Here is a 25,242-nt window from a genome sequence, read left to right on the forward strand (position 1 = left end):
CTTTAAAAAAAAAAAAATATGGTAATATTATAACAAGTATAAAAAAAATTGTTCGATTTTAATGTAAAAGGTTAACAAATAGTTAAAAAAAAAAAAAACTTTACATAATATTTTGCATATTGCACATTAACATGAAAATTTCTTATCTTAAACTAGATAACAAAATTAAAATTAATTGACATCTGCTGACCTTAACATGATAATATCAATAACTTGGAGTATTCATAGAACATTTGTTTGTATTATTAGTTCAATTAATAACAAATTGAGGAAAACAACATTTTAATATTATAAATATACATTTTAAATTAATTAAATTTTTTTAAATAAATAAATATCAATGTACAAACTTAAATTAAATAAATAAATTACATCTTATTAAATTTTTATACAAAACGCTTATTAATGATAAGATTGATCTAAAATTATAAGAATTTTTACCGTCACCGAACTTCACAGTTGTTATTTAATGAAGTATCAGGATTAGTTTGGTTACTTGGAGGTTTCATAACATATCCTTCTTTACATCTAGATATTTTCAGTTTAATGGGAGAAGCTTTTTTCGGTTCTGTTACTGCACTGACTGCAGCTTCATCAGGCGCTGCTTTTGAGAATCTAATAATCAATTTAGGAGTGCTTTCTTTGGCCTCTATTACCTGAACTTGAGATATCTCTTTATTTGTGCGTGGTTTCTTTTTCCTAGATACTGATGGACTAGACCGACGTTTCTTTTTATTCTTTGTAGCAGGAGTTAAAGGAATTGAAGTGGATGCTAATGCATCTTCTTCAAAACGAGCAAATACTTTCTTTCTGAATTTCATGCTGTCTCGCCGTAATTGTTCCATAGTAGGTGCTATCAAATGATTAGTCTCATCATTTTGAGTGTCACAAATTCTCTTTTTAGGTGGACGAAGACTACGTTTTTCTTCCATTGTTGTAACCATGGGTTGTTCACCACCAATTTTGATTTTTATCTTTGGTGTAGTAGCTTCTTTACGAATATTGTTAAAATAATTGGATTTTGGATCATCAGACCCATATTTAGTGCGCTTCTTTTCCATATTAGCATCTACTACTGCTTTGTAGTCTTCTTTAGTAGGAATTGTAGTCATCGATGCAACTGCTTTTGGTATTGTAATAATATTTCGACTTAGTGGAGGGACTATAGGATGGTTTGTTGTCTGTTCTATATTATCTTGTTGGTTACAATATTGCCGAAGCAATTCCTTTTTCCTCATTTGTCTGAAATTGGAGGGTACACTAGCAGCTTCTGAAGGAGGAACTGAATGACTTGGTATATTCATACTTATAGCCGATGTATCAATTGTTGGTAATATTGGTTGATTTTGAACATTATTGTATTTAGCATTTAAGAAAGGACCTTTTATTTTAACTTTTAATTGATTCCTAGATTCGCTTTGTAATACTGTACTCGAGGCTACCGGTTCTTTTTCTATAGGAGGTGGTAGTTTGACTATTTTGATTTGGTCATCCATTGAAATTAATTGATCTTCTATATCTTTATCTTTGGAAGATAATTTTGATAAGTTCTGTAAGTCTTCTTTTAAGGTATTTACAATATCAGTTACTTTATCATCTGCATTAGTATTAGCATCATAAATGTTATCAGAATATGATGTTGTATTGTCATATGAATTATACGTTCTCATATCTACTGGTCCTGGTATCATAGGAGTCAGTTCATTTATTAATATTTGAGCTGGTTGATCTTCAATAGTAGTTTCAATAATAGGAGAAGGGGGTTTAAGTTCTTTTATACTTGCATGTTTTCTTCTGTAGTTATTAGGACTGCTATGGACTTTAGGAGACACAGGCGATTTACTATCCGCTTTAACATCAGATTTTTTACGTTCACGCATTGCTCGGAGATTTTCCATAACACCATTATTATCATTGCCAAATTCTTCGACAAAATCAAGATCATAGGCAGTACCAGCAAGTTTACTAACAGCAGGGTTATAATCAGTAAAATGATTTGATGAACGTCCACGTCCGCGTCCACGACCACGTCCAGAAGATTTGGACTGAGGTTTTGGTCCTCGTTTGTTTTGCTTTTTAACTTCTGGCGAATGATCAACTATTTCAGGTGATTTATAAGATAGAGCAGTAACACGGCTCGAAGATCGAGTAGGTTTAGAAGGAGATTTTTTATCAGAAGGTGTGCGATTAGGATGAGGTGAACTAGTCACTGAAGGAGATGAAGCAATAATGGACATTGGAGATCGTTCTGGCAAAGGAGTTGTAGGAAGAGCAGGTGATTGTTTAGGAGTTGGTATACTTGGAGTAGTTTGATTAGATACTTGGCTGACACTGATAGGAGTCTGTACTGGTGTTTGATTAATGTTCTGGTTAACCTCTGCTTGACATACAGATGGAGTATGTACTTCTGGAATAGACTGTTTATTCAAAGGTATTTGTTTTGGTGTTGATGTTAACGTTAATTGATTGGTGGACGTTACTTCAGTACTAGTAATTTTACTTTGACTAAGAACAGGCTCTTGATTATTAGAAATTATTTGTGGAAGTGTTACTTCAGTTTGGTTATTTAAAGTTACTGGTACTTGGTGTTGATTTGATGTTGATTGTAAATTAATCTCTTGAATTTGGTTATTTGTTGAAACTGGGATTAGATTATGATCACCAGGCATTTGATTACTAGTAGAAACTCTAGGACTCTTAGGAGATTTAATTGTTGGTATAACAGATAATTGATTATCTATTAGAGATGCTTGATTAATTGCATTGAAAACAGTATGCATCACAGTTTCTGTATGTAAAGATAAATTATTAGTACCAGAACCCATCAAAAGATTGCTATCATTATACATACTTATATCATTAAATGGTGGAATAAAATTATCATGATGTGTCATTGGAGATATCATGGCTGCAGTAAATGCCATATTTTGAGTTGATGAAGTGAAGGCTGCTGTACAGGGAGTTTGTAAATGTAAAGGTTTATTCGATTCTGGCATCAATGATTGATGAGTTGAGAATGGTGGAGGTATTGAAAATTGTTGAGGATTAAAAGTTCGCGATGAAGACATAAATGACATCTGATTACTAGTAGGTGGGTTCAATATAAAAGATGGATCCGAGTATTGAGAATACTGCATATTGTCCATTTGCATTGGAACAGATGAAGGAAATGGATGTATATTTTGATATAATGACTCTGTTGTACTTGGATCTCGATGTTCTGGAGATGGTTCATTTGATGTATCAGAACGCCTGGATGGCATTACAACGCTATCTGACCAACGGTTTGCATCATTAATATCCTGATATGGAGATTCTGCCTGGCTACGCTGACTTGGTGGTACCCACCTCTCATCAGATAAAGCGCTTTCGCTCCTATCCAATTTATCTCGTTCTGGAACTTTATTCACATCTACAACTTCATTGGACTGTTGATGGAATTTATTGTATGCATTATAAAGAATATTATCTGTCTTTTGTTCTGGTTCAGATGGTTTAGGCGGGTCGAGTATTTTAGGAGTATCGTTTAACTCAATATTTTCTATATTTTCATTTTCTAATGGTACAGATTTTTTGGTGATTCCTAATCTTAACTTTTCAACAAGGTTTAAGGTTTCTCTAGCTGTTACTTCTTTTGAATCATCTTTGAAGAGGAATTCATTGTTAAATGTAAAAGACAATGGCGCATTTCGAACATCTGTATCTCTTGTCAACCCAAATCCTTCCTCATTTGCTGCTTGTTCAACAGCAAGCATATCATTATCAAAATCAAAATCTGGAATATCCTTATTACATTGTTGTGGAGAAAATATTGATCTTTGACCACCAGAAAATTGATTATTACAGATGAATGGCGTTTTAGAAAGTTTTTTATCATAATCATTATTAACCAACTCTCGTTCTATATCTTGTCTAGTTAAAAACGAAGAACTTAATAAATTTTCATCTTTGAGATCATTTAAGCGATGACCACCTGGTAAATACAAATTTAACTCATCGGTTTTTTTATTTTCTTTATCAGATGTATGTTGTACTGGTACAACATTTTTGTTTTTCACTTCTTGTATGGTTTTATTAAGGCCATGGTCTTCTTTAAGAACTCTTTGATCTCCATCATCAAGTTTCAACTTCTTCTCAATCTCTTTGTCCTCAATTGCATGTACGGGCTGTTTCGTTTCAAGTTTATTTCCGTCCGGCTGACTAGTTGATGTTCCAACGTAGTCACGATCGCTCGATTTTCTATTTCCATCATCCCGGACACTAGAATCTCCACATGTGACGATTTGAACAGTATCGCATCGATCACTTCCAATCGATTTTCTTCTAGATTCCTCTCTCTTAGGTGGCGGATCCTGAAACCTGTGTTCAGGCCGCCTGTCGGAAGTTTTAAGCTTCTTGTCTGGCGCCCTGATCACTTTTTGGTCTTTATCAGACTCACTACTAGAGGAGGAACTAATTTTAATAGGTTTATTTTCTGATAACCAACCTTTAGATTTAGGAGGGCTTTTAGTTTTATTGACTTCTTTTTGTGGGCTTACACGCTCAATAGATTTATTTTTCTTTTCGGGTTCTGTATCACTTTCAGATGAAGACGAACCTGATGAAGAGGAAGAACTAGAAGTACTTGAAGTACTTGATGAACTACTAGAAGAACTACTGCTTGATGTAGAGGATAAAGAAGACTTTGTACTACGTTTGGACTTTATAGTTGAATCATCTTTTTTAACAGATTCAGGTACTTTAGTTTCTTCAACAGGTTTTGTCATACCACTCTTAATGCCTTGAATGGCTTTTTTAGCAGCTTGCCTCTGTGGAACAAAACTGAATGAATCTTGTGGATCTGATTCTTTATCTACTGAACTTAATTTTTCAAGGTTTTTAATTTTATTAACTTTAGTGGGTTGTTTATCTGGTGATTTAATATTGGATGTAACCTTTTCAGGAGATTTTTTATGTGTTGAAAATAATTTTTCTGGAGATTTCTTTTCATTTAAAATTTCGTCATGCTTATTATGTACTCGGTGAATACTTTCAGTAGCCTTCTTAGCAGCTTGTCTTTGAGGTACAATAAGTTCTGTAGGCACCGTAGGATTATTTTTACCATCTTCTTTTTTCATTTTCTTAATGTCTTTCTCCAGTAATGTTTCTTTGGTCTTGGACACAGAAGTACTTTTATCTTTTACATTTTTAGCTTTAGACTTTCCTTGAGAGAACTCTTTAACTGCTGCTTTGGTATGTGTATAAGATAGATTATCTTCTTTGTTTGATACTTCAGAATCTGAGTCAGAATAAATATTATTTACCTTAGTTGGACGTTTGGACAAAAGTTTAGGTAAAGCAACATCCTCACTATCATCACTACCAAACTGCTTTTCAATTTGTAACAATTTTTTATTGGGTGATGCACTCCATTTTTGTTTCACTTTATCGTTTTCTTCTTCAGTAGATGAATCAGTAGAAAGTTTTGTTTTTGAACGTTTTTTATTCAGCCTTTTTTCTTTTAATTTACGTTTGTTCAACATAGATTTGATTAATTCAGCTTCATCCATACTTGATCGTTCACTACTGATTAATTTAGGGGGTTTTAATTCAAGATCACTACTGCTTGACATACTTGAGTATCGTATTGACCCATTGATATAGGTTCGCTTATATGGGTTATTACTTGGGGGCCATTTTAAACCAGTATAATTAGATTTTTCTGGTGAAGCTGCTCCAGCAATACGAGACAACATTGTTTCAAAATCAGTGCTTAAGTCAGGAGCATCAGGATATGAGTATAATCGATCATATATTGATGGTCCATGATTAGCTTCTTGGACAGCTGATACTTCTGCTGAACTAAGATTAAGCTTAAGATCTGAAAGAACTGCCACTTGTTTGTGAAAAGTTTGCTCACGTAAACTGAGCAAGTTACGAGAAAGTTTTTCTCTTCTGCTGACCATATAACACAAATTTCGTACCTAACAACCAAATTTGATTTGGTAATTAATTTAAATCATTATAACATTAAAAATAATGATAATTTTAAATTTAATAGTATAACTTACCCTTTCTAAATCTTGTCTAAGTTGTACAAACATCTTATGTTTTTCTAAATCTGCTTGTTCTTGCTGTCTTCCAAGAAGATCACCATCATCAGATTTTGGTAATAACAATGGTCTGTTATTTCCAGATCTTCTTTTTAATACCCAATAATTATAAATATATAGAATACCATCATTATCAACGTCACGGCATTGTGTAACATCAGTGACACTAACATGCTTTTCAAATTCACTTTCAATTTCTTGCAACCTTGGAAAAAACATTAACATTTTTATAAAATGTATTATTTTAAATTTTATGTAATAAACATACTTGGCTGCTCTAGCTTGATTTTTTTCTTCAGAAGTCATATCTTTTCGTTTTCTTTTTGTAGAATCTTCATCTTCTGAACCAGAATTTCTATCTTTTTTACTAGTTACACTATGTTTTTGACAGTACGACTAAAATATTCAAAAATGTTTCTCATAAAACTGTTTAATATTATTAAAATATGTTAAGTGTCTAATGATACTAACCCGTAATTTTACTCCATCTTCAGCACTCTCATCTTCAATAATAGCTCTCATTTCAAGACCATGTTTAAAAGCACAAGTAACATGATAAGCAGTCTTGCATGTCTTAACTGAACATTGTATACATGCTCCAACTCGTTCTCGACACAATACACATATAAGTGCCCATCTACTAGGCTAAAAATATAGAATAATATTTAATTCATGATTTATTGCACTAATTTCTGATTTAAATACTTACAGGTATACTAGATATTTTGGTGATAGGTTCCATTTTTTCTACACATCCAATACTAACTTCAGGTATCCACAATGCACATGATACATGTGCCCATTTATGGCCTGATCGTGTGCATTTCATTGCACCATTTTTATTAGGACAAAGTACACATTCCGGACGAAAACGTAAAGTACAAGTACGACACAGCCAAGACCCAGAAGGAATTGTGGTAATACCATAACATGCTTGATGAACACAAATATTGCAATTATCACAAAACACCATTTCATTGCCATCTTCTGAATCAGGCTAAAAAAATAAAAAAGAATTTATTATAAAATAATAAACTAAATAATTTTCAATATTAATTAGTAATTACTAATTAACTCATGTTCAATAATGGTTTTAGGATATTTAGGTTTTAAACCATAATTACTCATTTTTCTCAATAATCATAAGGATTCAGTAAATATTAATCTATAAAATATATTACATAAAATGGACCACATGATACTTAAAATATTTGTTTGAGCTATTAAGAGGTAGTTCTATGTTGTTCATATTTATATATATTTTAAAATTTGTTAAATAAATAAGAATTAATTACTGCAGAAAAAAAAATTTAAAAAAAACTAATGATAAATATAGTATTGAAGATATTTGTTTCAATGTCAAAAATTATAAGTCATTCATTGCTGCGCGAACTGCAACATATTGACTCTCATCTCGAGCATCAATATATTGCAGTGGCTGAGATACCAGTGTTATGTAATTATAACCACCACGATTCAAAGCCTGTGTTAAGACACATTTTTTTTTTCAAATATTATTTATTGTATATTGTAAATATATAATCCATTCAATGGATATCCATCAAAAAACATTTTTGGTTTGGTTAGGTTAAGTAGAAATTATATTTTTACTTTAAAAAAAAAATATTTTAATGATAACATTATTAATTAATATTCACTTTAAAATATATTCTTTGGATTGTAATTCCATTGTATTGTTTGTGAACATTTTCACTTAATACCTCAGTTTTGATATTAAAAAAAAAATAAAATAAAATAAAAATTTACTTGACATTTTAAATAACTTATTAATCAACTAAACTTACACTAGCTGGACTACTGCTTGTTCATTCTACTACTATTCTCTTTTTCACGAGAGAACGGGACCGTTTCGCGCATATAGAATGAGCGCCAGTCGGCTTGTCCGCCTGTGAAATCCCCTCCACGCAGTCCGAAAGTTATACCTAACCTGGGCGGCGGCGACCAGTTTCGGTCGGAAGATGGTCCCGTTCTCTCGTGAAAAAGAGTATACCTACTATACTTCTTTATATATTTAGCAGATCATTTTTTAAAGTTTACAGAATAAAACAAGAAAACCTAATTAAAATTTATATTTTAATATTATACCAGCCATATTAAACTTGTGTCAATATTAATTTATAGCATAGCTGTTATATCAAACAATTAGAACATGAAAATAGCAAGACAACTGATATAATTATGAATTTCATAATTTTATTAAAAATAAAAATCATAGATAAAAAAACAAACCTTATTTTTATGAATCAATGTTGGTTTTATAACCTACTATATAAACTAAGAACGGCTTTGTGCACTGTTATGGTAAATAATAGCACTACCACTCAAATTTTTATAATTGTGTTTACGTTGAAAGTAAATTAGCTGCAAAGTTAGGTTATTAGTAAAATGGAGACTCATATTTTAAATGAATTATCAATTGTAACCATATTAGATAGTCATGAAAAATTATCATTAATATGAAACTATTTTATTTTTTTCACTAATTATAATTTCACATTACTTAATACAAATTAATTGATAGTATCATGTATAAAAATATATAGTTTCTTTTTAAGTTATAAGGAATTTTATTAAAATACTTACCTAAAAAATAAATTAAGTTCAATGAAATTAGTATATATTAATTTGAGAAGAACAAAACAAAATTGATAGTGTTGATAAATGTTCACCCTTTTATAAATAAAAATAAGGATAATCCAAATAAAAGTTCTTTGTTAACTGTCTAAAAAAATGTTGTAAGTGTCCCAGTTACTTTAAATGATGCAATATGGTAACTAGTTTTAAAAAGACCTACAGAAATGATTAAAACAAAACAAAATATTAATGTGAACTTTAAATCTTAGTGAAATGTTAAAAACCTAATAGCTTAAAATAAAAAGTCTTAATCGATAATTACTTTAAACAACACTATTGTCACTTAATTAAATGGCAATAACATAGCTTCAAGCTCTTGTGTTACTATATCTTACAACATATACTGTAGGCGATTTGTGTAGAGCAAAACCAATTTAGAGTTATTATTATAGATATGAATGAAAATTTAACTAATATTAAAATGTTTGCAAGTTGGATTTTTACAATATTTTAATTTTTATTGAAGTTACTTGTTTCTAAAATTTTGAATTATATAAATACTAATATTCATTTAAAAAATAAAATATCATAAAAATAAACATACTAACACATTTATGTTTTTATCTTTATGTTAAATAATAAGTTAATTTATTGTCTATATTAAAGCTAACAAAATAAAATTGGTTTAGCTGAATAATTTTGGTATTGAAAATTTATCGAGGCAAAACATGCGAGTATGCAATCTTCTTATTATAAAATACATAATAATTATTCTATTTTAATAAGTAAACATAAAATAAATATTAATAAACTAACCGATCGGCACACATCACAGATAACATTTTCATCATATTCAATTCCAAGGCCTTCTTCTTCTTTAATTATTTTTTGCACTTTTTCCCAGCACCTCATTTCTAACTCTTCCATAACATGTTCAAATTGATCATCTTTTATTTTTGGTAAGCCTAAATAAATGTTTAGATTAATATTTCATTGCACATGTTTACAATATTTTTAAATTAATACCTCCTAATGATCTTTCTCCATTACACAATTTTAACCAAGCTGAATCTAAATCATCCATATCATATGAACAAGATTTTTCTGCTTTCAAAGGTAAAAGTGATAATTGATGTTCTTCGGTTTTAAAATGCTCATCCTTAGTGATACGAATATATTTATGTTTTGGCCTAAAATAAACACATTATAATAGAATAATTAAAGAAGATTATTATTATTTTAAATATAATTAAAACAATTACAATTTGAATTCATTATGTTGAGAATGATAAATTGATGATGGTGAACGCCTAGGTGATTTAGTTGAAGACTGCAAGCAGACCACGGGAATTTCATGAACACTTGATCCAGGTAAAGAATCTGGATTAACTGGTACTTGTACACCTCGTTCCCACTCTTGTTTCCATTGGTCACTAATAATCCAGTATGCATCAGTAGACAATTGTTCAGAATCAGGAAGCTTCATGGCACTGATCAAGTCTTTACGAAATAACTATAATAAAATTGTTAAAAACATATATATATATTAACATTCGTAAAATTTTAATAAAAAACAAAATAATCACTTCAGCTGGTGCATCAGTTGTAGTCCGTGTATTATAAATTGATGATGGTATTCTCATATCTGAACGCGAGCCACTTTGAGTATCTAAGGAGGACGCTTCTTCTTCTTCCTGTAGCGTCGAAGGGCGCCCCTTCCGCCTCTTTGTCGGTACTAGAAAAAGTAAAAATAATTAAATATATTTTAATTAATTACATTAAACCAGTACTTACATGGACATTCATCTTTAGAGATCGGTTGACGTTTAGTTCTATATGACATGCTGAGTTTGCAAATGATAGAAACCTAACTCCGCCTTCTGCAGCATTGATGCCTGTTTTATATAATAACAATAAAAATGTAAAATACCAAACAATTTTTTTTCTTAAAAAATATTGGTGTCTTTTAAAAATGTGATTTATCAGTTTTAATTAACTTTTAAAATTCAAATTAATTATTATAATAATAAATTACTAAGTAATAATATATAAATGTATTATGTTATTTTATTATGAAATAAAAAATTGTTCACAAAACTAAGGTTACTAAATACAACCAACTAAAAATAAATATTACATTAAATAAATTGTATACATAAATACTTTTGTAAGTATATTTTTAACAAGGACCTTAAAATAATAGATTAAAATTAACCTAATGAGAACAATTTCAAATTTAATCATACATTATTTTATTACTTTTTGATTTATTAAAATTCATTGTAATAATACTTAATTTTATTTTACGATTTTAGATATTATTTCTTTATAAAATATTATTCTAAAAGGTAATATTTAATTTATAAAAGTATTTCAATTAAATGATAATTCAGATCAAAGATATTAGAAGCTATTATTTATAAGTTAACTGTAAATGATTCTTTATTCAGTGAATTTAGAATTTAGAGCCATAATGTAAGTTTAAATGGATTTAACAATAGGTCTATTTAAATATTGTTAAAAAAAAAAAAAAAATTAGTTTTACTATGCATGCAAGTAATGATCTGTGTGAATTAAAACAAAAATAAATGTAAATTAAGTTAATCAAAAAAGATTAAATTTAACGTAATTTTCTGGGAAATTAGTCAAAAATTACTTGAAAAAATTATGTACATAATATATTATAAAGCATTATATCACAGCTGCATTTATGACACTAGAGGCCTCAAGGCCATTCTATAAGTAAAAGATTTAATAAAAAAAAAAATTGCATTTACTCACCACATAGCAGAGTTAAAATAAAGGTGTATGATAAATTTTCTGATATTAGTTTTTCAAGAATTAACTGAAAAAAAAATGTCAACTAATATAATTTAAATACAACAATAAAATGATAAATATTTAACATTTTAAAACCAAATATAGTCACTACTAGCAGGCAATACAAAAACAAATAGGTATACTCGTAGGTATATATCATAACAGCCCACACAGCATGTAGTGTGATGGTTTAATTAACAAATATAAATATAAGTAATTTATTTATAAAAAAGAAATAAAAATATTAAGTTAAATTATACTATGTTTTTTTATTTTAACATTTAATCATAACAATATATAGCATTACCTAAGTTCAAATCAAAAATTCAAGATGTAAAAAAATACCTATAAATGTTTACTAAAATTATTAAAATAATTTCTATACACTTAAAATGAAAAAAAAAAAAAAACTATGTAAAAAATACAAATTAAGGTTTATACCATTTTATTTTGGGTGACATTAATCTAATAAATTAGATATCATAGTGATAAATTAGTATTAAATTTAAATATTTACCGAAGTATGACAAATTATTGTATTTTTTAATATTTAAATACATATCCATAACCATATTATCAATCATAAGTTAATTTTGTAACTACATTTAAAATTTATGTATTCTATTCCAGAAGTTATTTATATAATATTTAATTATTAAAATACTAGACTGTACTAAATATAATACTATTACTTATTATCTAAGCAATGGATATTGTCTATTAGTTACGATTTTTTATGTTCAAGAATTACAAGAAACTGAAATGAATTATCATTATAGGTACTTTTTTAAGAATAAAACACCAACAATATTTGAGACCCACTTAAAGATCACCCCACCAGTTACATTTTATTAGCCTAACTATGTTGAAGTATTCATAAATTATTGGTGTATTATTTATTATTTTGAATTTGTTTTTTTTCTTTTTTGATTAAAATGGCAGTAAAAGTTATTATAATTTTAAATTGGGAAATAAACTTAATTTTACACAATGATTTAAAAAACCATTGTAAAACATAATGCGTCAAGGATGTTAAAGCTACCTTCAACAAGGGCTAATCAGAAAAATGTATCATATTAAGAAACTTGCCATTTATACAAGTTATATGAACTTACATTTTTAATTTTATATATACTAATATTCTAATGAGAACTACTAATTAGAAGGTCAAAACTCTGATAAAATGTAATTTAACTACGTTCCTAACTATAACAATTTTGGATGCTAATTTGTTAAGAGTTTTCCTCATTCTGCACTTGAAACAAAGTAATTAGTTCAGCCAATTATATTTATTCATTTTGTTTTTTAATTATTATGTTATCTTGTAATGGTTGTTTGTTTTTGATATTTATATGATACTGATTTTTTGTATATTAATTATTTAGTTTTAGTAAAATGAAATAAGTATAATCAATTTTTAATTGAAAAATAAAATATCAAAGATAATGCCTTTAATCACAAATGCAGTATAAAAATGCAAGTAAAACAAAGAAATTGCCTCAATAAGAAAATAGAAGATACAATTTTGATGTCCAAAACAAGATTACCACAGGCATAAGTATTTTTTAAATTTTACTGAATTAAATCAAACCAACACGTTTTAACATTAAAATAGTGATAAACTGATTGTAAGAACATGGTAGTTTTAAATTTAAGAAGGAGGTACTATCAACATTAATAATGATATTTAATCATATTGAATAAAAATATTAGTTACTTTAGCATAATTTGATTTATTAATGTCATGAAAAACATTTGAAAAGAATGCTTAATTTACAAGCCACAAAAATTGTTTTAAATGCAGAAAACTTCAAAATTAAAATATAAATAATCAATATTTTATGAGTACTTTTACCATAGGTAATTAAATGTTTTTAAGAGTAAAACTATCATGATACATTAAACTTTAAACAATCTCAGACTTTAATAATATACACTCAATTAAGACCTTGAATTCATCTCTACCACCATTAAATTTATTGTAATCGTCAATTTACTTAAAAGACTAATATTTTAACAGTTATTTTTGTTTACTATAACCTTATCGATATTTATATAAATACACACATGAAAATCTTTATAAACAGTGACTGATACTAAGGGTTATTTTAAATAAAATAATAATAATAATAATGTAATTAATATAAAAAGTAGGTTGTTATAGAAAATGAATAGTTATAAATAAGACATAAATCTAATTCATTAGATACTTTTGTTCTATTGTAGGGTGAAATAGTTTTAGGCGACAAAAAGTCACAATTTTAACAAATAAACAAAAGAAATATCTTACTTAATAAACATAATCAATTTTAATGTACATTTAGTGAATAATACATGCATAATATTGAGAGGTAGAAAATTTAGCAAGCTGAGAAAATAAACTTATTGTGTTGATGGTACATACAGAAATAGAGTGATAGGACCTATATTAGATGGTTAACATAAAATGAAAAATTATTAGTGCATCACACGCATACACACTTTAAAAGACAACACCTATGTGGATTGGTTTATGACAAGTGTCGACGACTTACCAGGTATATTGTGTTTTGCAGTAATCAATTTGCTAATGCCAAGCAAGTCGGGACAGTACCAATGCTAGCGCATTCCATTGCTGCCGAAACGCGGGACGTCATATGACAATCGCTAGGAACATAAACGAGACATAAGAAAAAACGTTAGGGCGCTTGTTGGTCCACGGACTGAGGTGCACGTGTAGTGAAATTACGCAATGATTAAGTTATAGGAGGGGGCATAAGAAATTAAGAAAATTAGTACAAGAATTCGCACTAAAAGAATATATATAATTATTAAATAAAACATAAATTAGTATTTTAATATTCGGGAGCGTAATAATAAAACGTAGATAATGACAACAAATGCGGGCGGCCGGCAGATGGCACCACCGCCGTTTTCCCGTGTTTTCGTGTTTTGATTTGAGGGGGAAGAGGAATAAAAGGACGAGAAAAAAAATCGTTAACAACTGAAATTACAATCGGTTCCGCGGCTCATCAGAGTCGGGATTCGATCTCGCTAGTCCAGGGAAATTGTTACAAATACTCGCGTACTTACATGTGTGAGTCAAAGACTAGGTAATCCCAAACAGCTCTCAACACGTCCAACACATTCGGTCGGGGGGGCCCGTTTACATCAGCGGCGGTACGGGTCGGGCGAGAGCGCGGTTCAATGGACGATGGCGGCGAGATGCGCAAGTGGACGAACGGTCGCGGCGACGTGTACGCGACGGCGGACGTCCAAATGGCGGCAATAAACACGGTGTACGGATACACCAGAATGCGAGCGTTACGGATTTCGCACTTATCGTTTCATGCTCGACACTTGCGAGTAGCGATTGGCGATATTGGTATATAAAAAAAAAAAACAAAAAAAAACAAAAAACACCTTCCTGCTCCTGATGACTGCAGTGCTGCCAACAGACACGCCACTCTTCTCCCCACCACAAGAACAATACCGTTTCGTGATATACGAATGCCTTCCGATTCGACGGGCAATTGGCAATCACGAGTAAAATTCAAATTCTGAGATATTTTCTGGTTACCGTGGTATTTCTGGTTTATCTAGTAATTTTCCAGTAGCATTATTAATTTTACATTTTTACCTATCTTCCCGTTAGTCGTTATCTCTCCTTAATAAACATTTTTTATAAACCGTACAACGGATTATAGACTAATTATAGAGAAGAGATCAATATTGAGGATTAAAATATAAACACGAATTCAGACTCTGCGTAATTAAATGTTTAATTAAATGTTTAAGTATAAAAAACAATTGACATTCAAAGATAATAAAATATTATAAAAACAATTTTGTTGTCAACAATATATTTTTTTCTTAAAATAATGTTTATAATTTATGTTTGTTAGATGTTCGTTTTATGATTTATTATAATATTATAATATTGCAAATTGCAATAGTACTATCATCTCACCAACCAAAACCCTGAACCGTTGAGTTAAGCTGAGGCGCCGTCGATCAGTCACAGACAACAGTCGTGATCGTAAATAGTAAATTCTGTCCGGTAAATTTTATTACCTACTTATTAAATTACATTCACACGAAAAACTTGTTATTTAGTAATTAGATAATATAGCTGTATAGAATATAGATAGACAATTTATATAATATATGTATCTAAAATGAAATTTAAAAAATATATTATGCAGATCGTCGAGAGAAAAACCCGGACGATTTTAGTGGGATTTTACTTCAATGTAAACGGTTGGTACTACGCTAATAGTATACGTCGTTTGGCGCCACATTCCTGTACGGTTTTGTGTATACATATTTTAAATCACCTATACGTCTATAATCTATATCCATTGTAAATAAACCACGGTAGTATGTTACTATGTTATGATTAAATTCGGTATAATTACATAAATATATAATTTTTTACTACGATAATGCCATTATCACACTTTTAAATATTTTTAAATTAATTATTTTTCATAGGTAAAAATGTTATAAATATTAACCACTCGAGAGCGTAAGGGAGTATAATCGATAAATAACGACGGTGGTATAAAGACGAACTACATAGTCTTTATATATATATATGTGCGTATTAAATTTCCAACTGATAAAATAAATATTAAATATTATATATTTAAATATCTTACATAAAGTTAAATTATTTATTTTTATTAATTATTGTGTAATGGTTATAAAAGTACAAAATAATTTATTTAATTTAAACATTATAAAATATAATAAGGTACCTATTCGATATTCCCGCCTTGCTCTCTCAACCACACGGTCACTAATAGTGTCCATTTAGAGTGTTTTAAAGTTTTAAATACAAAAACATCCACTTTTAATTTAATTTTAACGTCTACATCATGCAAGTTCCAAAATATTGATAATTATTGATTAAAATATATTTTCTATTATCTATTATTTATCATTATTTCTAAAATATTCTAGATGCTAAATCTTAAAAGTTAATTATTGTCCATAGATATTTGTATCGGTAGGTAATTTAATTCGCCTATACGATACTTTTTTCTTAAAAAATATTAGTTCTTCATTCATAATGATGTTAATATAAAACGCGTTTTATCATTATTCGCACTACCTATACAGAATAAATCACTAAGTAAATTCAATCTTCTTACGTGTTTTTTCTTTTAATAATGTATTTATTCAAATTCTGATATTTAGAAATTTTAAACTCGAATACCATATTATAAAATTATTGAAGATTTTTGTACTAATTAGGAAATGTGGATAATTTTTTTTTAATTTTGACATACCATATTCAAAATTCAAATGAACATTTTTTAGTTATTAAAATGTTTATAAAAACAAAAAAAAAGGTCTTTATATAAAATATGTCAAATATATTGAATCTATTGGTTATTATACTTGGGCAATATTTAATTACAAATATTAATAAATAATATATATTAATCTATTGTTTATTAATATTAATTACCTACTAAAATGTTGAAATCGCCATAGCCCATTTATTTTCCAAGTCCATTATCATAAACTTATTATCCATAATACACACATCACACTGTTAAATAACTCAAAAACTAATTCTTATAATTTTGATTTTGGTTCAATAAAAATATGTACAATATTTCCATTAAGTACAAAGAAACTTGTTTATTTAACGGACACTTTTGACGGCCCCGCGGGCTGTGGCACGTGACTGTCTATTGAAGATAGAGTTTATTGTACATTGTAAATTGTAATTATAATTAATAGGTATTACATTTAAATTTTAACATTAGGTTAAGAATAAGAGATTTATTATGATCATTTATGACTAAAAATATTTGTCTTATACCACGATTTATCTACATAGTTTTTAATTTATATTCCACCCGCATGGTGCAAAAATCATCATAGTACAAAAGCTAAAAATACAGCATAGTATAGTGCAGTGGTCTTCAACCGGTGGATCGCGACCCATTTTTGGGTCGCGTAAGCCTTAAAATTAGGTCCCGACAAATCTTTTTTTGAAATAAAAATTAGATTTATAAAATTATATAAGGTAAAAAAATAATAATATTATTATATTATAATCATAATAGATATCAAGTATAATGTTTCATATTACAGTGGTATGATTCTATAATATAAGCAATTTGTTCTTTTTTATCAGGCTTACGTGGGTCGCGAAAAATAAAGGCCTAAAAGAGTGGGTCGTGAGTCTAAAAAGGTTGAAGACCATTGGTATAGTCAATAGTGGATATCTCATAATAGGTACATAGAATATTTTTATTAGTTTTTACTGACTAATTTTCGCAACTATTGTTATACCTACACAATTATATATTATTATTACCTGTATTATATTTAATAATAATATATTTATATAAACTAAATATTTTTAGAAGTATAATTCTTCCTTTATCTCATCACAGTGTTAGTTATTCAGCATAATCCGATAATGTTTAATATTTTTTTTAAATGGAAAATAATATGAATCCAGTTTAAATTTGTACGGTTTACCTTAAGTTAAAGAAAAGCTAGAAAGAGGTACAACCGCTTTGTTGTATTTATAATATAGTAAGTGATTTATAGTAATTTGTGGATTATACCTTACTATTATTATATTATAATTACAAACTATTTTAATATAGATACCTACTACCTAGCATGCATTTACATATACTACACATACCTATTAATGTTATTAACTTTTGACTTTTGAGTCAATATTGATTTACCGTAGATTGGTGAGAATAGGTTTGTATAGGCGAAATTTCAGTAAAAAGACCGTGTTCAAATTATTTAATTTTCTGAAATTTAAATTATAGTTAATGAGGTAAATGGCTTTTTAAGAAAAATGTTCAATAAATTTATCATACTTTTATAACCTTTTCATTTTGAACTATTTTTAATACTCTGTTTTTGAATAGAGTAAATTTAAAATTTTAAAATTATTTATTCATCGACAAATCTTGGTTTATATAGTAACAATCAGATGCTTGATGATAAGCTGCTTAGGTTTTTTGTATAGGTAGAGGTTTTATTATACAAATACAAAAATACTGGAGGGTGCTTGTTTTAAAATTGAGTGTTATAACTAATTTTAGTTGGTTTGGTAACTAAATTTTGTCAAATTTGAACTTAAAATATTGTTTACAAAAAAAAGTTTCTGCTTAGACGCTTAGACCAACATCGATTAATAAACTGTATAATATACTATATAGTAGTAGTTTCAACTTAGACTTTTTCGAATTGGAGTTGTTCGTATTCGAGTTAGCATTGTTGCAAAAATAATGTTGTTAGTTGATAATGAAGTATAATCGTAGTTTTGATAATATAACTATTATATTTATGAATCATGATTAGATATCTACTTCAGATTTTTTAGTTTTTCTGATGATGCAGATGATTGCCTATTATATACTTTAATTCACAAAAGAAATATTATTAATTTTTCACAACAGTCTAATGTCTATAAACAATCATATACATAATAACAAAACAGTGTTTTGCTTACGTATTCTTACATTACATAATAATTAATAATTAATAATAATATACAATATTGGGTTTTAATTTACTTTGTATTTTTTGAACCCGATTATAATTTTTAGAAAAATCGGTAAATTAATAGAACAGAAAAAAAAATGATGGATTCTCAAGATGCTAATCGCCCAGAACTACTAGAAGAAGTAAGATTGTTTCGCAATGCTCGTGAACGGGAAAAGTATGATAATATGGCTGACTTCTATGCACTAGTCAACACATTGCAGCATTTGGAAAAAGCATATATACGAGATTGTGTGACGCCCAAAGAATATACTGCTGCCTGCTCAAAATTGCTTGTCCAGTGCAAAGCTTCTTTCAAACAAATACAGGGTGATGATTTTCCAACGATTGAGACTTTTGTTAAAAAATACAAATTAGATTGTCCAGCAGCAATAGAGCGTATTAAAGAAGATCGACCGATTACTATCAAAGACGATAAAGGCAATACTAGTAAATGCATTGCTGATATTGTTTCTTTATTTATAACCATAATGGATAAACTAAGGTTCGTATTAGAATATAATATTATACGTTAATATTTAAATGTTATGTCTATTGACAAGTGATTTATTTAAAACCTAAGTTATAAAATTGGATAAGTCTTTAATATAGAAAATATCCATATGAGGTATTGGTTTTTTAAATAAAAAATACCAAAATAATTTAAAAATACCTAGGTACTTACTCCATTTTTGTTTATTTAATATCTCAATGTATCTTTATTCAACTACTTCCTGGACTGGGCCACTGTGTTACTGTTCTTTAGCACAGTGGGCTGCATGCCTCAATTTTGTAATAAAATACTAGTTTTTGTTAACAATTAATGAGCGAAAAAAAAAAGAAAAGTTTTTTTTAATATTATATCTATGGGTTTATGGGCCGCCTGCTTACTGAGAATAGTAGGCTGGTATTCTTCTAGTCCAGGCCTGATCAGTGCACATTCAATTTAGTTTGGATAGGCTGCACATTTTTCTACAGTTAATTTTTCATAGAATAAAAAAGAGCCTATCTACCCTTTTTTAATGGTTGGAATATTTAAGTTTAAATGTGAATACTTATATTTAACACACTCTGATTATAATGTCTGAGCACGCTTATGTGACATATATTAATATATTCATAGATAGTATTAATTTGATACTTTTTTTTTTTTTGTTTGATTATTTATCAATCCTAAGTTCTTTAGTTTTTACAAATTTATGAAACTCATATTAAAACCAAAAATCATGTTAATGTTTACCCATCTTATACTGAACAGGTTGTTTTTATATTTAGAAATGTTAATAATGATAATTAATTATCTTATTGAATTGCAATGTTTGTACATTAAATTTTCAATAAAACGTTATTCATTATTTAGCTAAAATTCCTTTTAATACTATTTTATAACTTTTGATAGAAAACTTCTCCCACTTAAATCTAGTTAATATCTAGTTTTGTATTATTTTAATCTAAAGTATACACACAAAAAATTAATACATTTTAACAATTAAATAGGTTGGATATTAAAGCAATGGATGAATTGCAACCGGATCTTCGAGATTTAATGGATACCATGAACAGACTTAGTATGTTACCAGCTGACTTTGAAGGAAAACAAAAAGTATCTGATTGGTTAAGTTCTCTGTCATCTATGAACGCTTCAGATGAGTTAAATGAAACCCAAGTGAGACAATTGATTTTTGATCTTGAATCATCATACAATGCATTCAACAAGTTGCTCCATCAGTCGTCTTAATTAAATTTATAAGCAATATTATAAGTTATAGCCAAATATAAGAATAACACCAGAGTATTTGAATAATTTTTATTTATAAGAATACAAATGATAATAAATTGATTATAGTTATATATGACATTAGAAAAAAATGTATTTATTAATAATAATAGTAGTAATATGCTTGTTGAAAAAAATAAAGATCACCACTTGATTATTTAGCAACAATAAAAAATATGGTATTTATAAATTCCATTGTATATTACTGATCATTGGGTTGAGACTCATCATTTTGTTCAGCTTCTGAAATTGCAGGAGGAGGAGGTGAGTCTACTGCTCCATCATCTTGATCATGGCCATCATATACCACTCGAATATCTGGATCTATGGCTACTGCTCCCATAGGGTTACCTCTAGCATCTAATTCCAAAACAGGATCAGCAGTCGCTTCTGCTAAATTAGTCACAGATTTGGACTTTAAGCACTATAAAAAATAAATATGTTCATTTAATATATATTTGTTATTATTTTAGAACCAGTGCCTATGTTATAATCTAATAATATGCATTTCCTATATAAATACTAAATAAGATAATATTTAAAATTAAAATGGCATAATTATCTTCAATTTTGAATTTAAACAAAGAAATGTGTTTTATTTATAGGATAAATCAATATAATATAGATATGCAACAAGTTAATGCAATAATTTTTTGTTTATTATTTTGATTTAGGTTCAGCTCATAAGTGACACATTGTGAAAGGAGATGGGAAATAAGTATATCACATCTATTGCTAATAATTGTCACTAGTGAGCAGAATTAAAATTAATATAATGAGTGGAAATTGTTAGAATAGGTATTATGCATTTATAGTGTTATATAATTTACAGTTTTAGACTTTTAAATCTAGATTACAATTTACTAATTAGCAAAAAAATAATGGGTTGATATCTCAATATTTCAATATTTAGTGGATATAGAAATAAAATATTCATATACAGTAAAAAATTTAATTAAAACGTGAGATAGACTATATATCCATTGGAAATAAAAATATGAACAGTGCTTATTAATAAACAGATTATTGATGAAATTGAAATTATATGATTTACTTGGAAATCTACGTGGCGACTCTTGGCTTCTTCTTTTTCCCATGACATATGGATAAAAGGTCTTTGAACATAATTATAAATCACATCTTCACGACCACCAGCTCTTTTTTTAATTTTTTCTTTATAAGTTGGATAACCTTCAATACCTAAACGAATCTTTTTAAGACCACGTTCTTTCATTACTTGTTTGGCAACATCTCGATTTTCAATGTACTTGAAGAATCTATATAAGGCAGTGCTGTTTACAGCTGAAAAAAAAAATTGAAAAATTTGAATGTCAAAATAAAAAGTGGAAATTAGGGGTTAGGTTAGTTCAGTTGTTAAGTAGGATTCAAGTGTACTATGTAAATTATTTCATAAGTATCTATATTAATAATAATTAATTAAAAACTAATTTAATTTTAATATACTTTGTTATTAATTAATAGATAATTAAGTATGATTCCAAAATAAATATAGTTATGAAATCATTTTAAATTAAAAATTTATTTTTATGAATTTAATTTATTAATTTTTACTTTGTGAATATTCTTCTCCCATTTGAGGTGGATATTCTTCATCCCAATCCACTATATCATCATCTAATAAGACTACTACATGACATTCACGATCTCCTCGTTGAGCAGAATTGACCATTAAAGGTAATATTAGATCCTCTAAAAATACTTCAAATTGACAACGAGCTCCTTCATTAGACAGCTCATGTAATAATCCTCCTAAATCAATAAAATTATTATCTCTAAAATTATCTTAAATAAAAATTAGTTACTTACTTAAATTTTGACATTTGACTGTTTTAGCATCAAAAGGTACTAACAAATAATCACAAGCTTCACGCAGTTCTTGAACTGAAATTGAAGATGGACACCGCATTACATTACCCTTATAATACTCCAAAATGCACCTAAATACATTTGCTGATACACCTTCTGCTACTACATATTCTCCACGTTCATTTTTATTTGTATATTCATTAAAACTGAACATTCTGTTAAAAAATGAGGTTGATTATAAAAACTTTTATTTTAGAATATAATTTTATTTTACATTACCTTCCAAGCATTGTATTTGAGTGTGCAATGAATATAGCTGGGTCAACAATAAATCTAGTGTTATCTACAATAAGAGTTACTCTTTCTTCTTTATTAGCAATATTGTTTCTAGAGTTAGTTAAATGACTTGAACCTGAAGTACTTGGATAGGATGAACCTGAAGTAGTTGCATTTTGATTCATCAGACTTTTCATAGAATTCATTGAGCAAGAAAATCTGGGCATAGCTTTTCTAATAAAAATAATTTATAAACATAAAAAATTTAATTAAAGTCATCAAAAAATAATAAATGATTATTTTTACAAAGGATATTTTAAAGATTATATTAAATTATTTAATTCAGTTTTAATGATAAAAATCAGTTGAACCTAGTTTTAAAACTTAATCTTAATGAATTGTTTAAATTTAAATTTTCTATTTATAGCTTTTACTATAGAAACTGAAGCTTATACATACAACAATAATTATGTGTGTATTTAATATTTTTATTTTAGTATAAATTGATATTTTCAATTATAAGTAATATATTGAATTACATATTTTATTAAAGCTATTTTTAAATTGCTTTCCTCAATTGCAAATTTTAATGAGTGAAAATTTAAAGTATATAATCAGGATTACATTTATTTAATATTTTTTCTTAGCAATTGATTACATAAACATTAAATTCTGAACTTACATTATACTCATAATAAATGATAAAAAAAAAAAAATGTTAACTAAAATATAATAAATATGTTACTAAAAAATAATCAAAACCAAATTTGAAAATTTCTTTTTTTTAAATAATTAAAAATATATTGTATTATATTATTAATTGACCGTAACCGATGATCAAAAAAATAAATTAGTTGTTATAAAATGATTAAAATTACTATCACTATATTCAATAAATTCAATAATAATGGTCAGGTACTCAGATAATATAATTTTGATAAAAACTAGTAACTACCTAATTCACTGTAGAATAATTTAATATTTTCAATTAATTGGTATATTGTGGTAATGGGTTAAACACATGGCTAACAAATAATATAGTGACAGTGTAATGATATTTAAAATACCTTCAGAGAAACAGTTATGAATTACTTATTTTTTTTTTGGAAATGGTTTTAAGGCCTGATTAAAACCACGAAACTTAAAAAAAATTATTTTTGAGAGGAAGTGTTCATGTTCATAGAGGTGATTTTAAATAAAAAATGAACCATTTGATGTAATTTTAAAATATTTAAAACTGATTATGATATTTATAGATTTAAAAAAATATAATTTATTTAAATCATAGACATAATAATTTGTTATGATTGACTATTCTAATCTATGTAATTAAAACCAAAGTCCATGAATTCTGAACTAGTTATATTAGTTTCAGCTGTTTCAAGTTTAAACTGTCTTGATTTTAATGTCATATGTTATTATTATATATAATAATGCGTTTAATTAGTTAAAAATTAAAAATAAATCGTTTATTTTATTGTAAGGTTTAAGTGGTTTCAACTATTTTAATACAAACAGTAACCATTGATCTATTAATCATAATCTAAATGACTAAAATTTACCTATTTCTCACTAAAGTTGTTTGTTGTTTATTGATTGGTGTCAGAGCCAACTGGTTACCAGTTGAATGACGTTGTACCAAACACGATTTGGGTTTTAAGGAACTTCCATAACTGTAATAAAAATATTAAAAACTTAAAATACTAAAACATATACTAACTATTATAATTTATAATATTACTATATTGTAAAAACAATAGCTTATGATCGAGTTATTGCTTACTTCTAAAGCCTTTATCGTACTATAAATGACAATGGTAAATTGTAATAAGTTTGACAAATATACCTTAGTCTTGTTTTGAACACACGGCGCCTATGATCTTCAGTGTCTTGATAATCTTCAGTGTCAGTACTTGTATCACGATCGTAGTTGTGACGGCCGTCTTTAGACATGACCCAGGCTAGATAAAAACAAATAAGTTTATTGTGAGGTACTGCATTCTACATTTGGACAAAATAAAATAAATTTAATACAAATATAATATTATGAGCATACATTGTTTTACCCATTAATAGGCACAAAACGCCAGTAAAAATTCAACGTCGTTATACTTCTATCTAGCAACTTTTATCTAACTTTCTGTTAACGAATGAATACTAAAAAACTTTGAACTTGTCAATGTAATAGTGTGGTAATAGTGAGTTGTTGAAATTAATTCCTGTTAACACGACTTAACAGGCGGTACTAAGCAATCAACAATGTGGCCACATCTATGTTTCGAACTTTCGAATAACTTATATTTATTATCGGGATGTTATGTTTTTGTTTTGTTCATTGCGTAT

The 25,242-nt window shown here is 27.8% G+C and overlaps 3 protein-coding genes across 7 annotated transcripts; 1 reads left to right on the forward strand and 2 right to left on the reverse strand.

The window, feature by feature from the left end:
* Positions 1-367: 367 nt before the first annotated feature.
* On the reverse strand, positions 368-14,859 carry LOC112594346 (PHD finger protein rhinoceros). 4 transcript variants are annotated; one of them, XM_025339084.1, is made up of 13 exons: positions 14,580-14,859; positions 14,042-14,153; positions 11,469-11,532; positions 10,482-10,582; positions 10,274-10,422; positions 9,950-10,200; positions 9,714-9,877; positions 9,504-9,652; positions 6,802-7,089; positions 6,564-6,737; positions 6,361-6,488; positions 6,051-6,297; positions 368-5,963 (listed from the first exon to the last, which is right to left on the reverse strand). In XM_025339084.1, the coding sequence occupies exons 4-13, from the start codon at positions 10,528-10,530 to the stop codon at positions 444-446; spliced, it is 7,119 nt and encodes a 2,372-aa protein (XP_025194869.1). In that variant the 5' UTR covers positions 10,531-10,582; positions 11,469-11,532; positions 14,042-14,153; positions 14,580-14,859; the 3' UTR covers positions 368-443. The 4 variants fall into 4 exon arrangements, with proteins under 4 accessions (XP_025194869.1, XP_025194870.1, XP_025194867.1 ...); XM_025339085.1 differs by having other exon boundaries at positions 368-2,788; positions 2,852-5,963; positions 6,051-6,488; XM_025339082.1 differs by having other exon boundaries at positions 6,051-6,488.
* Positions 14,860-18,883: 4,024 nt separating this feature from the next.
* Positions 18,884-20,814, forward strand: LOC112594364 (vacuolar protein sorting-associated protein 28 homolog). Its single transcript, XM_025339121.1, has 2 exons — positions 18,884-19,524; positions 20,517-20,814. The coding sequence occupies exons 1-2, from the start codon at positions 19,118-19,120 to the stop codon at positions 20,755-20,757; spliced, it is 648 nt and encodes a 215-aa protein (XP_025194906.1). The 5' UTR covers positions 18,884-19,117; the 3' UTR covers positions 20,758-20,814.
* A 100-nt stretch (positions 20,815-20,914) lies between these two features.
* LOC112594358 (BTB/POZ domain-containing protein 10) lies at positions 20,915-25,191 on the reverse strand. Of its 2 annotated transcripts, none has more exons than XM_025339111.1 (8): positions 24,966-25,191; positions 24,746-24,900; positions 24,462-24,572; positions 22,903-23,133; positions 22,624-22,838; positions 22,369-22,566; positions 21,851-22,098; positions 20,915-21,220 (listed from the first exon to the last, which is right to left on the reverse strand). In XM_025339111.1, the coding sequence occupies exons 2-8, from the start codon at positions 24,850-24,852 to the stop codon at positions 20,999-21,001; spliced, it is 1,332 nt and encodes a 443-aa protein (XP_025194896.1). In that variant the 5' UTR covers positions 24,853-24,900; positions 24,966-25,191; the 3' UTR covers positions 20,915-20,998. The 2 variants fall into 2 exon arrangements, with proteins under 2 accessions (XP_025194896.1, XP_025194895.1); XM_025339110.1 differs by having other exon boundaries at positions 24,746-24,860; positions 24,956-25,190.
* Positions 25,192-25,242: the final 51 nt, after the last annotated feature.

The sequence above is a fragment of the Melanaphis sacchari genome, unplaced genomic scaffold (genome assembly GCF_002803265.2).
Source record: "Melanaphis sacchari strain LSU unplaced genomic scaffold, SCAv2.0 Contig22_pilon_pilon, whole genome shotgun sequence".
Taxonomy (NCBI): domain Eukaryota; kingdom Metazoa; phylum Arthropoda; class Insecta; order Hemiptera; family Aphididae; genus Melanaphis; species Melanaphis sacchari.

Excerpts from the sequence above, each read along its gene's own strand:
- LOC112594358 (XM_025339111.1), bottom strand. The coding sequence starts at position 24,852 with ATGTCTAAAGACGGCCGTCACAACTACGATCGTGATACAAGTACTGAC. Across the intron at positions 23,134-24,461 it reads ACAACTTTAGTGAGAAATAG|AAAAGCTATGCCCAGATTTT; the intron begins GTAAATTTTAGT and ends TATTTTTATTAG. Across the intron at positions 21,221-21,850 it reads GTCGCCACGTAGATTTCCAA|TGCTTAAAGTCCAAATCTGT; the intron begins GTAAATCATATA and ends TATTTTTTATAG.
- LOC112594346 (XM_025339083.1), bottom strand. The coding sequence starts at position 10,530 with ATGTCATATAGAACTAAACGTCAACCGATCTCTAAAGATGAATGTCCA. Across the intron at positions 10,201-10,273 it reads CAACTGATGCACCAGCTGAA|TTATTTCGTAAAGACTTGAT; the intron begins GTGATTATTTTG and ends ATTTTATTATAG. Across the intron at positions 7,090-9,503 it reads TCTGTGATGTGTGCCGATCG|CCTGATTCAGAAGATGGCAA; the intron begins GTTAGTTTATTA and ends TTATTTTTTTAG.
- LOC112594364 (XM_025339121.1), top strand. The coding sequence starts at position 19,118 with ATGATGGATTCTCAAGATGCTAATCGCCCAGAACTACTAGAAGAAGTA. Across the intron at positions 19,525-20,516 it reads ACCATAATGGATAAACTAAG|GTTGGATATTAAAGCAATGG; the intron begins GTTCGTATTAGA and ends ACAATTAAATAG.